This window comes from Typopeltis vanoorti, chromosome 14, assembly GCF_054136105.1.
Source record: "Typopeltis vanoorti isolate ZY-2024b chromosome 14, IOZ_Tvanoo_1.0, whole genome shotgun sequence".
Taxonomy (NCBI): domain Eukaryota; kingdom Metazoa; phylum Arthropoda; class Arachnida; order Uropygi; family Thelyphonidae; genus Typopeltis; species Typopeltis vanoorti.
In genome coordinates, this window is record NC_143562.1 from 26,527,038 (window position 1) to 26,542,231 (window position 15,194).

Genomic DNA, 15,194 nt, shown 5'->3' on the forward strand with positions numbered 1-15,194 from the left:
CAATTAGTTTGTTTTATACAGCTGTATGAAATGGATAAAATTGAGTATCATGCAGTTATAAAATTCTTTGTAAAAGAAAGTTTAATGCTAAAAAAAATTCATTCGAAGTTTGGGCACTCTTCTCCTTTGTTTTTGACAATTAAGAAATGGGCTGCTAAATGTGGTCTTACCAGCTTTGAAGATGATCCATGTGAAGGATGTCCAAAAAGTGTAACAACACCAGAAATCATGATCAAGTACGTGATATGGTATTGGATGACTAGCGAGTCAAAGTACATGAAATTGCTGAGACCATAGGCATTTCAAAAGAACGTGTAGGATGTATTTTGCACGAAGAATTGCAAATGCAAAAGCCTTGCGAAGATAGGCGCCACACTTGCAGCAGATCAAAAACACACTAGCATGAAAATCTCTGAAGAGTGCTGGGAACGTTTTAACAAGAATAAAACTGATTTTGTGCATCGATTTATTACTATGGATGAGACTTGGATTCACCATTATACACCAGAATCCAAACAGCAGTTAAAACAGTGGACAGAAACCAGTTGTTCAGCACCAAAGAAGACAAAGTCAGTTCCATCAGCAGAAAAGGTCATGGCATCGATGGTAAAGGCATTTTGTTTATTAATTATCTTGAAAAGGGTAAAACAATAATCAGGGAATATTATTCTGATCTTTTAACCAGACTAGACGAAAAAATTCGTGAGAAAAGACCCGGTTTGCAGAAGAAAAAAAAATCATCTTTCATCAGAATAATGCACCTGCTTACAAAAGTGTTTTGGAAATGGGAAAATTAAGGGATCTGCAGTATGAATTGTTGGGACATCCACCCTATTCCGCAGATTTGGCTCTCTCTGACTTCTGTCTCTTCCCAAAACTAAAACTCTAACTCTTTGGTCTGCGTTTTTCTTTGAATCAAAAGTTGATTGCAGGTGGAGGGGTATTTTGCAGATCTTACTGAAAACCACTACAGGGACAGGATAGTGATGCTGGAGCATCACTGGAATAAATGTATTCGTCTTAAGGGAGATTATGGTGAAAAATAAAAGTAATTTTGAAATTATAAATTTGTTTTTTCATTGTTAGGCCGAGAACTTTTCAGACTCCCTCATGTAAGGAGGACTAGATTGTCTCTCTGTAAAAGCATGGTGGTGAAAAGTGTGTGTGCGGATAGATAAATAGATGGATGGAATCAGTTCACTTGTTTTTATCAGTACTAGTATGAATGAATAGATGGGGATAAATTAATGAAATCAATTCACTAGTTTTTATCAGTACTGCCATGAATGAAGAGGTGCACTTCAACGTTGTAGATAACTGTTCCATGGAATTCTATGATTTCCAATCTAAAATATGCACATGCATGATAATCACACAAAGTTTCAATGTAAAGTGGATACAGCATGTGAAGAATATCTCTGACAACTGATAATCTAGATCCAGTTTGTAAGAAAATGATACTGCACTTTGAGATCCTGTGTGCTGGGAGTGTATGTCCAGTCCTGATTGCCTAGTTTACATTCACAGTACAGCTCATATGCTTCTTTGATCAGAATCATGAATGTTTGTTTATGCAGACTTTCATGTTGTTTCATCACACTGCAAAATGAGTTTACTATTCATACACTTCTGAAATATTGTGCAACTACATCTAGAGTAAAGTAATTTATTAATTTAACTATTGTATATCTTTCAATGTTACATTAACTATTGCAGGTAGTGAGTTTATACTTTATTCTGTGTCATTCACAAGTAATACTGGAGATAATATCTGCATCTAATAAATTAGATAAAATATACACTTCTTTAGTGCCATTTTTTAGTGGGATTGGCAATCAACAAACAACTTCTTGTCATATGGCAGGTAGTCTGCCTTTTGATTCTCCCATCCATTCCTTAAGATACTCAAGCCAAGTAACTCTTATGATATTTTTCTTTTTCCTAAAATTTTTACGGACAGAATTATATAGTGAATTTTCAGTCCAGAATGGTTTAAACATTTTTTTTTTGTTGTTGTTTAAACTTTGGTTTTTAGAACAAAAAAAAAAATCTGAAGTTTATTTTTCAATTCTTGTAAAGATTATTTCAAGAGCCTTTATACTCCAGATCCTGTATCTTATTCTATGTGCAATCATATCCGACTTTTTGAACAGGCTGCGTGTGTGTATGTTCGTATATAAAAATAATCATAATTTAAAATTATGAATCTTTTTACAATTGTTTCTCTATGTAGTTTAGTATGTTATTAGTTTTGTTTGTGTAACATATATCGGCACTTGCGATGTGCCTGTTATTGATATTTTTAATGTTAAAATGAAATGTAAATCATTTGTAATTGATGTAATTACTAGATTCTGATAGTTTGTAATAATTTCAATCTTCTTTATTATAATTCATATTTGTTAAGTGTTGAGGATCTTTTGTTCTTTGTGGAGACATTCTCATTACCCTAATGAAGACAATGTGTCATCTATTACCACATAACTTCTTGCTTGCCATTTACATGAAGTGTGCATTCTCACTGAGGAGATTGATGGGTTATTGACAGCTGACAGAGAGAGAGCATTCGGTATCTGAGTAATAGTGAAAACAAGAAGAGAGAGAGAGAGAATGAAAATTTGAGAACAGCAATCAGAGAATTTTGTTCTTAGAAAGTTTTTAAGAAAACGTGACAGTTGGGAGAATGTTAATAGAAGATTCCGAAAAGGAATTGTAGCACTGTGAATCTTTAAACTGGAAAAGTTGAGACTATCGACAAGCGTTTAGTAACTAAAAGAAGATATTTGGAGTTGACATTTTAATTCAGTATTCGAGGAAATGCTGAATGAAAAGCTTTGTCTTCTGTCTTAAGGATGCCAGATCTATTTGTTATTCTACTAAAAAAGAGACAGAATTAGTATAATCTGAAACTGTAAAGTGGCTTAACATGAAGAACTCTACTTAGATATATTGTTTATGAAGTAATAGAAGAAACTTCTTTCTCTGGTACAAAATTAGTAATTTGTGCATCATATTGAAGTGCGAGAGATAAGAATATATATATATACTCCAGTGGAACAGGAGGAATGATTGAAAAAATCGTATGCTAAATGAGGAATGTAAAACAGAAGGATCCCATGGAAGTGAAGTGGTGGTTTTATGTTTTCAAGAAAGGGCCTAACAATTAAATTGATTCTCATGAACATTTTGTTGTTGGGTAAACAAAATGTTTAGTCTGAAGAGAAAAAGAAAAAATTGTACAGCGGTGGACAAGATACTATAGTGAGTTATATGAAGAAAAACTAGATTTAGATAGTGTTGGGAAACTGACTGAAGAATTGAAGCAGATATCACCATCAGGTAATGAGCATGATATGGACATTTTAAGAGGAGAGGTAGAAAAAGCTATAGGATGGCTAAAACACAACAAGAGTCCTGGTAACAATAACATCACTGGAGAAATGATTAATTATGGTGGTGCAAGTATGGTAACAGAAATGCACCAACTATGTAATATGGTATGGAAAGAAGGGAAAGTGCCAGAGGAGTGGGTGAAATCAATATTAGTGACATTATACAAGAAAGGAAATAAGATAGAATGTAAGAATTATAGAACAATTGCTTTGACAAGTTACCTTGTTGAAGTGATGATGATAGTATTGACAGAAAGATTGAGAACACAATCTTCCAATTGTGTTCTCAATCTTGCAGATGAGCAAGCAGGATTTAGGAAGGATAGAACTACAATTCAACAGATTTTGAAAATGCGGTTAATAGCAGAGAAAGCTAGGAGAAAAAAAAAAAAACATATATATACCTGCTTTGTTAATTTTCAGAAGGCATTTGACAGTATTGACCAGAAAGTGACATTAGTAGTTCTAGAATCCTATGGAATTGATAAAAAAAACTAATCGCTATATTGAAAGAGATGTTTATCAGAATGCAGTTGCAGCAGTTAGAATAGGTGATGATTTGGAGAAATGGTTTAGAACAATCAGAGGTACTAGACAGGGGGACCCAATATCACCAAGCAATTTTCATTACACATTTAGAAAGAGCAATGGACAAAATGAAGGAAGATGCAATAGGAATATCTGCACATGGAATGAGAATTAACAATCTGAGATTTGCAGATGACATTGTTATTATTGAAGAAGACGAAAGAGAACTGCAAAAACACTGAAACTGTTTAAATGAGGAAGGGAAGAGATTTGGACTTGTTATGAACCTAGAAAAAACAAAGATAATGTTATTTGGTGAGAAGAACATTAAACAAAAGATACAAGTGGACGGAATTGATATAGAAAATGTGGAACAATTCACATATTTGAGAAGTATGACTTAGACTGTAAAAAAGAAATAAAGATCAGGATTGTAAAGGGAAAACAGATCTGAAGGCCATGGATTATGTCTGGAAAAGTAAAGCAATCAGCCTGCAAATGAAATTAAGAGTACTAGAAACATGTCTTTAGCAGCATACTGTATGGATCTGAAATGTGGGTAATAAATAAGGAATCAAGAAAAAGAATTTTGGCATTTGAAAGAACTTGTTACAAGAATATTCTAAGAATAGTATGGGTATAGAAAATCACAAATGAAGAGCTCTATCAGAAGTTACAACCAAAAGAGAATCTAATGCAGAAGATTATAAAACAGAAGCTGCAATTATTTGGAATCTGTAGAATGAGTAAGGACCATAAAATAAAGACATTTATATTTGGTATTATGGATGGTATAAACAGAAGAGTTAGATCCACACAGAGAATGGATAGACGACATAAAGGACTGATGCAGAATGGGTGTACTGAAATTGCGACACTGTGCACTGGACAAAAAAAGGTGGAAGAAGATAGTAAAGGAGGCATCGGACACCATCAGGCAGTGAGCCCATGGTTCCTGATGATGATCATGATGGTGGATGTGATTAAGTATATGTTAAACAAACCAGTTATAGAAAGAGTCAGCGAGTGAATGATTGTATTCTTTTAAGGTAAGGAGATATCAAAAGTGTACACTTATTTTAGAAGGCCTTGGATCCAATTAGTTTTGTAGTTAAGTATGTAATTTTATTTATAATGCATATAAATGTTATTTTTTGTATTTTGTCTTGAGTCAGTAATTTTCTAGATTTCTAAAGAGTTAAAGGTCATTGCGCCAATCACAATGAACTCTTGTGTAATTCCTTAACACTCGGGTAAACCAATCTCTTGACAGAGCCAATGAGCGGACAAAATGATAAATAAATTAAAAAAAAAAAACACATATATATAAAGATACATACACATGCAATCAATTTAGGATATGTGTATTATCCTAGAAAAATCTTTTTATTCATATTGCTTTAGCCAGTCAAAATATGCCTTGTTTTTTCTATGCATTTGTCCAAGGTGTATAATTTTAGTATAAACATAAAGCAAGCAAAAAAGATAGCCGTTGTTGATACTCTGTGATTTCTGAATAGCTGTTAAAAATTAGATCAAACTTTTTTTAAAGATTAGATAAGGATATAGTCAAAACTTTAATGAATGCTATTTTTGATTGTTCCTAATAGAATTTATTATAGTTCATTCAGAATGTACTATGATTTCCTTGGTTAATGTTCAGACTCCTTAAAAAAAAGTACAGCTGATGCATACTACAACAAAACCAATATAAAACTCAGTCACTTCTGAATTATAAAAAAAAAGTTCCAACCAGAGTCCAATACTATAACTCTGTTTTGTAGGAAATTCACTTTTCTACAGAACAGAGTTTTCTTCAGTTGCCAGTGGCTATATATATCTCTTTTTCACTTTGTATTCCCCCTCCTCCAGCAGACTCAACTCATTACCATGCAACTGGAAATTGTATAATATAAGCAGGCTCTAAAATTAAAATGCAAAAGCATGGAAAGATGAAATTAATTCACCATATTTATTTCTGATAATATACTTGTATGACTGCATATCATCCGGTATTTAGTATATCAGGACTGCTCTGATATCATGAAAAATTAGATAGGAACAAGTGTTATTTTAGTAACAAATGAGGTTTTGGTATCAAGGAGACTTTATGAGCTTAAGTAACATTCTTTCATGTTTTCATATGCCTTGATAATTCCTCTATATGTTAGAAATCATACAATTAAAAGAATAATATGCATACTTTAATTTAAAAAAAAAAAGAAAAAAAAAGAGTTTGTCAAAGATTCACAGAACATTTTTTTATATCTTTTTATTATTCCTTACCCCATCCTAACATGTTCAGTCTTTCCGTGTATCAGTAGCCATGCATTTTTCAGGTGAATGAAGTAGGGTAGATGTAAGAACGGTAAGCATCTTCACTAGGAAAATTAAGTACCTTTACTGGCAGAAGTAAGCATCTATGCTTTGTTGTTATTCTTCTGTTTTTTTCTTTTTTTTAAATTGATAATAGCTGACCTGAAAAATTGTTATTACAAAAATCAGTATAATTAAATAGAAAATCAAATCCTCCACATGCACGGCTTTTAAGGTTGGAACAAAAAACATTATGTAATTTATTTGTTATCGTTATGTCATTGTATTTTTGGTTGAAGGTTGGTTGGTGAATAAATAACATCTTTCCATCCCATGTGTGCTGTAGATTTGCATTATCGCATAGATGATTTGAATATCTCTAAGTGATAGATGCTTTTTTTACTTGGTGTGTGACTACCACCATCCTACTTGTCAGAGACCTGGAGTAGCCGGGAGAAAAGTATTTTTTTTAATATGTGAATCTTGTCTATTAAGGTCATAAATTTATTATACATTAGCACTCTGGGGCTAAGTTTAACATCTGCTTTAGGTCTCCAGTAAGCATGTTGGTGCTCTCATACTAGGTGATGGAAAAAGGAATAGAAATCATCAATCCTGGATTCTAAACACTCCCACTACACCTCTGGTTGTGATAATTCCTCTATATGTAAATTTAAGAGTATGCTGTAATTGGTCCCTTTGTGGAAAATGAAATGTCCTTGGAGATATGGTTTTGTTTTTTCCTAAACCACAGAATATATGTATTCATTTTGTATTCATAATTTACACCTGTTTTACTATTTCATGTCAGTTCTTTGTAGTATTATAACTACATAAAAAAAAAGTGATTTGTGGTTATTTCTATTTATAAATATTTTTAGGCATTGCTGGTTCACCTGGGGCCAAAGGAATGTTTACTTCCAACTACAGACCAGAGAGATAACTATAGCAGCATAAAAGAAATCATGAAAAAAAATAATATTTTGGTATCCAAAATCAAACCAGGTAGGCTTTTCTTATTATAAGAGACATAGTAAATTCTGAATTATCTAAGGATGAATTATTTGGGATGTCATTATCCATGTCTGCATTTGGGATGGGGTGGTGGAGAAAAAAAGTTACATATATGATTTGACAGTTGTAATCTTTATATCTGTACAATACTCATTGAGGACATTATGCAGCTCATTGATATAGAACCTGGTCTTAACTGGAAAAGATCAGGATAAGATACTGGCCTGACTGGCTGAGTGGATAGCATCTCTGTACCATAGCAATATTACTCACTGATTTAATGTAACCATAAAAATACCCAAGAGTATATAAAATTTCATGTTCTTCCTGCAATAAAACATACATTGGTCAAACTGGGAGAAAATTTGCCTTCCTGTACTTCACACATTTGTGTAAGTGAGGCCCCTTTTATCATGAACAGCATAAAATGAATTAATCATTTACCACGATGCCTTACCTAGAAGGCAATCTTTTGTTAGGGATATTTAAGGCATCTGCTGATGTATTTCAATCACATGGTACCTTAAACAGGAACCAGGGCTTCATATTACATGGCAGTTAAGTCATATGACTATAGAACTTATCAAATCTCCCTTACATTAAACCCCAAGTGTGAAAAAAAAAAAAAAAAAAAAGTTTTTTTTACATTTGGGCATAATGCAATTGGGTAATTTTACATATCAGTTACATAATACACAGCACACTTCCTTTCAAATTAGAATTACTACCCAGACTAGTTTCAACCATTATTGAGATCTTATCAGTGGGAGCTAGACCAATGATGATACTGAGATTGAATCTGCATAAGTCATACATATTCTATATACAAATAGTAAAATGATTGCATTATCGTATCAGAATCCTCTAGATCAGATATAGTTGTAGTTTCTCACTTGATTACAAAATAAATTATACTTCACAAGAAATTATATATTTTTTAAATCCTTTACTTAAATGTAAGCAAGCAAAGTTTTCACATGAAGTATCTGTTGACTTCACATAATTTTTCTCAGTATCCTATAATGCACAATACACTTCCTTTTGGGGATGTATATTGTTATTCATTGTGGGGAACAGTAGTGACCCAAGTGTAAGCAAGCAAATTTTACTTATACTTGGGTAAAGTATTAAACGAGAATACATTTTCTTATCAAGTATAATTTATTTTGTAACTGAGTGAAAAAACGTTTCTGCTCCATTCAAGATTGTAACTTGGTGGTATGATGCTTGTGAGTCTTAAAAACTGAAAGCTGTACTTTCATCTCAACAAAATACGTTCGCATAACTGATTTTTTTCAGATGTAACTGAATTACTATTGCATTTGTGATTTATATGTGATTATGTGATTTATGATAAAATTTATTTCAATTTAATATTTAAGTGTTATTTTAAAATATTAATTTAAAAATGCTTTGGATGTGAAGGTTTGTACTTAAAATGGATATTCAATGTATACTATGAATATTCTATTAAAACTGATGCTGGATGTGCTTTTGATGTATGCTATGTTTATAAATTGCACATTCCAAATTTGTATAGCAGAAAAAAGCAAATGGATGGGAAAGAAAAATAACATCATTCTATTTATGTTTAGCCAAAAGAGCTCCAGAAAATTTCTCACATTTCTAAGAATTGGAATTCAGGTTTTTACTCAGATAATTCATGAAAATTCATTGCTCCATGAAGGCATCACGTTTTTATATAGATTATTCTGACTAAAATTCTGCATATCATAAGCACTCTTTTTAGTTATTTTTTATAGCATTGAAAAGTGTGAGCATATTTTAATTAAATTATTGTGGTAATTGAAATTAAAATATATAAACTTGTTAAATCAAAGGTGACTTCAGTACAAAGGATATTGTACAAGATTTAGACCGGCTACTAAAGTTTAACAAAGGACTGCAGGCACAGAGTTCTTTAATTCGTAAGTTGTTTTATAATATTGTATATATTATGAGATAGGCAATAATTGCTTATTTAATAACTTATATGTATTAATTTTGATCGAATTTGTTCATTAATTTACAAAGTATACTTTTATATATGCATCTTAAACATTCTGCTGTATATATGTTTAGGAGTAATGCTGCTTTGCCTTTTATGTATGGCAACAATATATAATATAACATATACATCTTCTGTCCAAAAAGAAACCCAAACTTTTCGAAAATAGAAGAAACTAGTGGCACACCACCTGTTGTATCTTTTTGTTGTCGAAAACAGCAAACTTTATTAATGTTATGTCAACTGTTTATGACATTTGTTTCATTAGAAGTCGAGTTATAGTGCCAAGAGTGACAGTATGTTTTGACGAACGGTCGAAAATTAGTTTCAAACAGAGAGCTACAATTGACTTTCGTGTTAAACTTGGTAAAAGTTTTACCAAAACGCATCAAATGCTTCAAAAAGCATACGGTGACGAATGCTTATCCCATACTCAAGTTTACCGAGTGGTTTAATCGATTGCAAAGTGGTAGTGAGACACTTAAGGACGACAAAAAGCCTGGTCACTCACTCTTTTTTGTTATTTAGTTTTTGGACTTTGCTCAGTCCAAAAACTGGACTGAGAAAAACTCAAAATTGTCTGTGAGATTGATTGAAGATGAATTGAGGATTCCAAAATCAGCTGTGCATGACCGAGAGTTTGGGCCTTCGTAAATTGAATTCGCGATTCATTACCCACAAGTTAACCAATGACCAAAAAAATGTATCAAATTGATACACTGCAAGGACCTCGTTAAAACCGCTCGTAAGGACTCAGACTTCCTTGAAATGATCATTACTGGTGACTAAATAATTGCTTATTTAATAACTTATATGTATTAATTCTGATTGAATTTGTTCATTAATTTACAGAGCATACTTTTATATATGCATTTTAAACATTCTGCTGTATATATGTTTAGGAGTAATGCTGCTTTGTCTTTTATGTATGGCAACAATATAATATAACATATACATCCTCTGTCCAAAAAAAAACCACACTTTTCGAAAATAGAAGAAGCTAGTGGTGCCACCTGTTGTATCTTTTTGTTGTCGAAAGCGGCAACCTTCATTAGTGTTGTGTCAACTGTTTATGACATTAGTTTCATTAGAAGCCGACAATGAAAAGCTTCATTAGTGTTGTGTCAACTGTTTATGATATTTGTTTCATTAGAAGCAGAGTTATAGTGCCAAGAGTGGCAGTGTGTTTTGACGAATGGTCAGAAAATGAGTTCAAAACAGAGAGCTACGATTGACTTTTGTGTTAAACTTGGTAAAAGTTTTACTGAAACGCATCAAATGCTTCAAAAAGCATACGGTGATGAATGCTTATCCTGTACTGAAGTTTATGAATGGTTTAATCGATTTCAAAGTGGTAGTGAGAGTTGCTTGGAGAAATCAAAAGTAAAGACAATGCTGATTTGTTTCAACGATTCGCATTATCCACAAAGAATTCGTTCTGCCTGGCCAAATGGTCAGTGGTAAGTTATCTTGAACTTTTAAAACGATTGATAAAGAGAATTCATCGCGTACAGCATTAATATTGTGATGTAGGTAGCTGGTCACTTTTGCACGATAATGCACCATCTCGTTGTTCGAACATTGTGAGACAGTTTTTGAGCAAAAACCAAATTTGTGTGTTGGATCACTCACCGTATTCACCTGATTTAGCACCTATGACTTCTTTCTCTTCCCCCGACTTCATTTGCCGATGAAAGGAGAGCAATACGACACCATTGAAAATGTTCAAGTGGCAGTAACCACGACCCTTAGCAGTATCCCAAAAATCTGTATAAAAAACTCATTTAACGAATTAATTGAACCGTGCCAAATGCTGTATCGAAGCTGAGGGAGAGTATATTGATTGAAATAAATAATTTGAATAATTATAATTGGCCTGTGTTTTTCTATCAAAAGTTCGGTTTCTTTTTGGACAGAGGGTGTAAATATAATATAATATAAAAATATGTATAATCTGTTTGTGATATGTGGAAGTTACATGAGGTGACTTGAAAGAAAGGGTGGGGGGTTGTTTCCCAAATAATTCACTGTGATTTATACTTTGATATTTACTTATCATATTAAATAAGCATCAAAACACAGTTTAATATGTTTAATTTTTATTTTAACAAATAAAAATAAATAAAACAAAGAGACACAGGACTGAAGAATATAAGAGATTACAGACAGAAATGTCAGAAGAGCTATCAAGCAGGACAAGGAACAGTTCTATACATGGCTAAAACAATCAGAGACTTGTTTAAAATCTGGAATGATGGATCTATCTCCATGGGCACAAAATTGCACAAAATTTGGATGCAGTTGTTTTTCCAAAAGCGACTTATGGATGTGAGACTTGGAATCTAAAGAAGTCAGATAAGAAAAGGAATATCTGCTTTTGAGATGTGGTGTTACAGAAGGCTGTTGAGAATATCATATACTGAAAGGCGTACAAATGAATGGGTGTTAGAAAAGATCAGTAGCACTTTAAGGCTCCTTAAGGATATTGACAAAAGAAAGTTAAAATATTTTGGACACATTGAAAGGATGGAAGGAGGATTTCTCAACACAAGACCATCAATGAGATGAATGGATGGTGTGTGTGTGTGAAGCAACCAATCGTCAGACAGTTGAAATCTCCAGAAAAGCAAACAATAGGACTACATGGCAAGCCTGGTGTGGCACATTACCGATCATCAGAGTGACCATATGGCATCTATGGATGCATGCCCAGTGAACATATAGATAGATAGACAGACAGACACAGTTTAATGAAAAAATGAAATGTTGAATAGTAAAAACTATTTTTAAAATATTTAAAATAATAAATGTCTTTATATAAAGTGTGGAATTAATATACTCTTCAATATAGCCTTCTTCAAAGGTGTAAATAAAAATATGAAGATGAGAGAGATATCATAAAATAACCAGCTACATAAAAAGAGAAGTAGTACTCAGCATTAACATATGAAGATTAGTAGTTGTTATCCATTTTTTGAATTATGACAATGTATATATCTCCACCTAATTTGTTTATCAATCACTATTGTTTCTGTAAATGACACCTAGAAATTAGTATCTTCTAAATTCCCATGGGATATTGCAACTCTATTTGAGTTTGTCATGAAATCTGGATATTTCAACTGGAAATGGAAAGCTCTGTAGACAAACTGAAGGAACTATATTTTTAAAATAGTATAAAACTATTTTTAAAATATTTAAAATAATAAATGTCTTTATATAAAGTGTGGAATTAATATACTCTTCAATATAGTCTTCTTCAGAGGTGGCTATATGGAAGAGTATTTCCTGATTTCTCCATCACGAAAAAACAACATCAACATAATTCCACCTACAGTTGATAACTATAAAAGATTCACTAAACTTCTCATAGCATCTGGCAAGAAACACGTCCTGAGAGGATTCAGAAAAATCTACACAACATGCTGGTCTACTGAAAGAATTCTTTTGACACAGTATGTTTAATTCTGCCCTCTTAAAGTCCTTGGATGATGGTAGAAGAGTTTGCTGGCATGAAGAAATGAGCAACCTCAACTTTACCAGATCAAGTCACAAGCAAGGCTTGGTTACTACTCCGTCGACTGGGAGGCACCAACTCCAAACAGGACTAAAAGTAAAGTAAACCCTAACAGTATCGCAGAAATCTTTAGCACCAAAAGCTAAACCAAAATTCCCACAGACACCAAAAAAGAGATCTGTCATCCGTATAAAAAAGTTTTCTTATCATGTCTTGCCTCTACAGCAAACTCCAATCCAGTAACTATAGATGAAATTGATGCAGCACTCAAACTAACTAAAACAGGTAAAACTCCTGGTGTTGATGGCATCCTTCCAGACTTTCTTATTCACCCTGGTCCAAGATCAAAATCTTGGCTAGTTAATTTCTTCTTCACAATAATAAATGGCGAATAGTTCCCAAACTTTGGCCTGAATCAAACATAATTGCCCTGCCAGAACCTAATAAGTCAACTGATGATCCTAATAACTTCTGCCTTATAGCATTACTCTTCACTCCTTATGTCCTTTTTGAAAGGATCATCGTCTCTAGAATTTCTCCAAAAATAGAAGCCATCTTACCCAGTGCACAGGCTGGGTCTAGAGGCTGCTGCAATCAGGTTCTAGTTCTCACAATCCATATATCAGTTGGATACCAAAAGGGTTTAAAAATAGGTACTGCCTTCATAGACCTAACGTCAGCTTATGACTGTATGAAGAAAGGTTTACTGTGTAAAGCAACTAAAATAATCAACTGCCAAAAAAAAAAAAAAAAAAATTACTAGAACAAATGTTCTGTACCTTCCAAGCCCTTGAGGAAATAATGAGCAAAGATCTGAGCTCACTACATTTCTTTGAATTCTGGGGACTATCTCCTTATCCCAGCAAATCTTGTTTTTGCTTTTCACCTAAATAACCACAAGGCTCATAGAAAACTAAAATTAAACTTCTGCAACAGGACTCTAATCCATGAAAATAAACTTGGTGTCATACTAGACCATAGTCTAACTTACCAAAAAATTTCGAAAAAACTAAGTTAAAGATATCCGCCAGGAACAAAACAACATCATAAACAAGCTGACAGGCACAACTTGGGTCTGTAGTATCTTGACTCTTAAAACAGTAGCCCTGGCTCTAGTCTTTCCTGTTGCAAAATACTGTTTGCCGGTTTGGAGCGTAAGTCACTTTGTAGACACACAGCGTAATACAACAATGAGAACCATTTCTGGTATACCTTACAATCTTCTTTTCTCCCATGGTTACCTATTCTTTCCCACATTACTCCTCCATGCTTCAGAAAAGAAGAAGCTATCATCAGAGAAATAGAGAAAATCAGAAATAATATGCATCTTCCTATTCATTAAGATATCTCTTCATCTCCATCATGCCACCTTGCCTCCAGATCTCCCATATGACTTTCGGAATTACTAGATTGATAGTCCCCAGGACTGGTGGAGAAGACTGGGATGAACTACAAACAAGTACCTGATCACAGATCCACCCCATCTATCTAACCACCAGGATTTAATCTACCTCAATATTTCTGGAGTCAGCTAAACAGATTTAGGACTGGCCAATGCTGCTATGCCCACATACTACATCTGTGGGAAATTTTATAGTCACCCTTATGCATGTGTGGTGCTGTGCAAACTATGCATCATATCACTGATGACTGCCCATACACTCCTTTCCTGGAGGCCTCAGAAATTTGCATTTACTCCCAGATAGTCCCATCGACTGGATAATTGAACTGTCAATCTGTATATAGTTTTGCTCAATAATTGTATTTTCCCCATATGATAAATAAATAAATCAGCCCAGTCAGCTTCGCTGATAACAAAAACAATTTCTTTGCTAGTATTTATTAAAATTGTCCACTGATGACATGCTTTGATCCATCAAATTATGTCATTAATAATAATATTAAAACATTTTAATTCTTTAGAACTAAAATGTTTGTCATTCAGCAATAGTCACATAGTATTGTGCCAAAAAAAAAATTAGCAATTTTTTATAAAAAAAAAATTATTATATGCAGACACACCTCAACATAAAATTATTATATGCAGACACTCCTCAACACAAGACTTGCGACATGCTGAAAAGCACATTTAAATTAATAGCAGTGATCAACAACAAGTTCAAAGACACTTGCCCCCAATTGTGCATATGTGCTTGACCAGACCTAACATTTGCCTAGAGGGAACAAGGATACCAGCTTCAAAGACAGCTTGAAGAAAAATGTCAAAATGGAGACAACAGTTGGATCATCAACTACAAGCAAGTTAACTTAGTACAAAAATCAAGTGACGGCACTAGCAGCCACCATGGAGACCAGTATGCAGGCACTGCATCGGAAATGTGCAAGACCCTTGCGGTCAAACATATGCCTCACAGAACTCTACATTTCACCAACATCCGTGGCCTAAACTCCAACCTTA

At 33.4% G+C, this 15,194-nt stretch overlaps 1 protein-coding gene across 1 annotated transcript in view; it reads left to right on the forward strand.

Moving 5' to 3' along the window:
• Positions 1-15,194, forward strand: part of spel1 (DNA mismatch repair protein spel1) — a 239,999-nt gene that overhangs the window by 70,079 nt on the left and 154,726 nt on the right. Inside the window, exons 8-9 of the mRNA XM_090404470.1 lie at positions 7,118-7,241; positions 9,092-9,178. Coding sequence (XP_090260596.1) covers positions 7,118-7,241; positions 9,092-9,178 — 211 coding nt within the window. The remainder of the gene's footprint in view (positions 1-7,117; positions 7,242-9,091; positions 9,179-15,194) is intronic.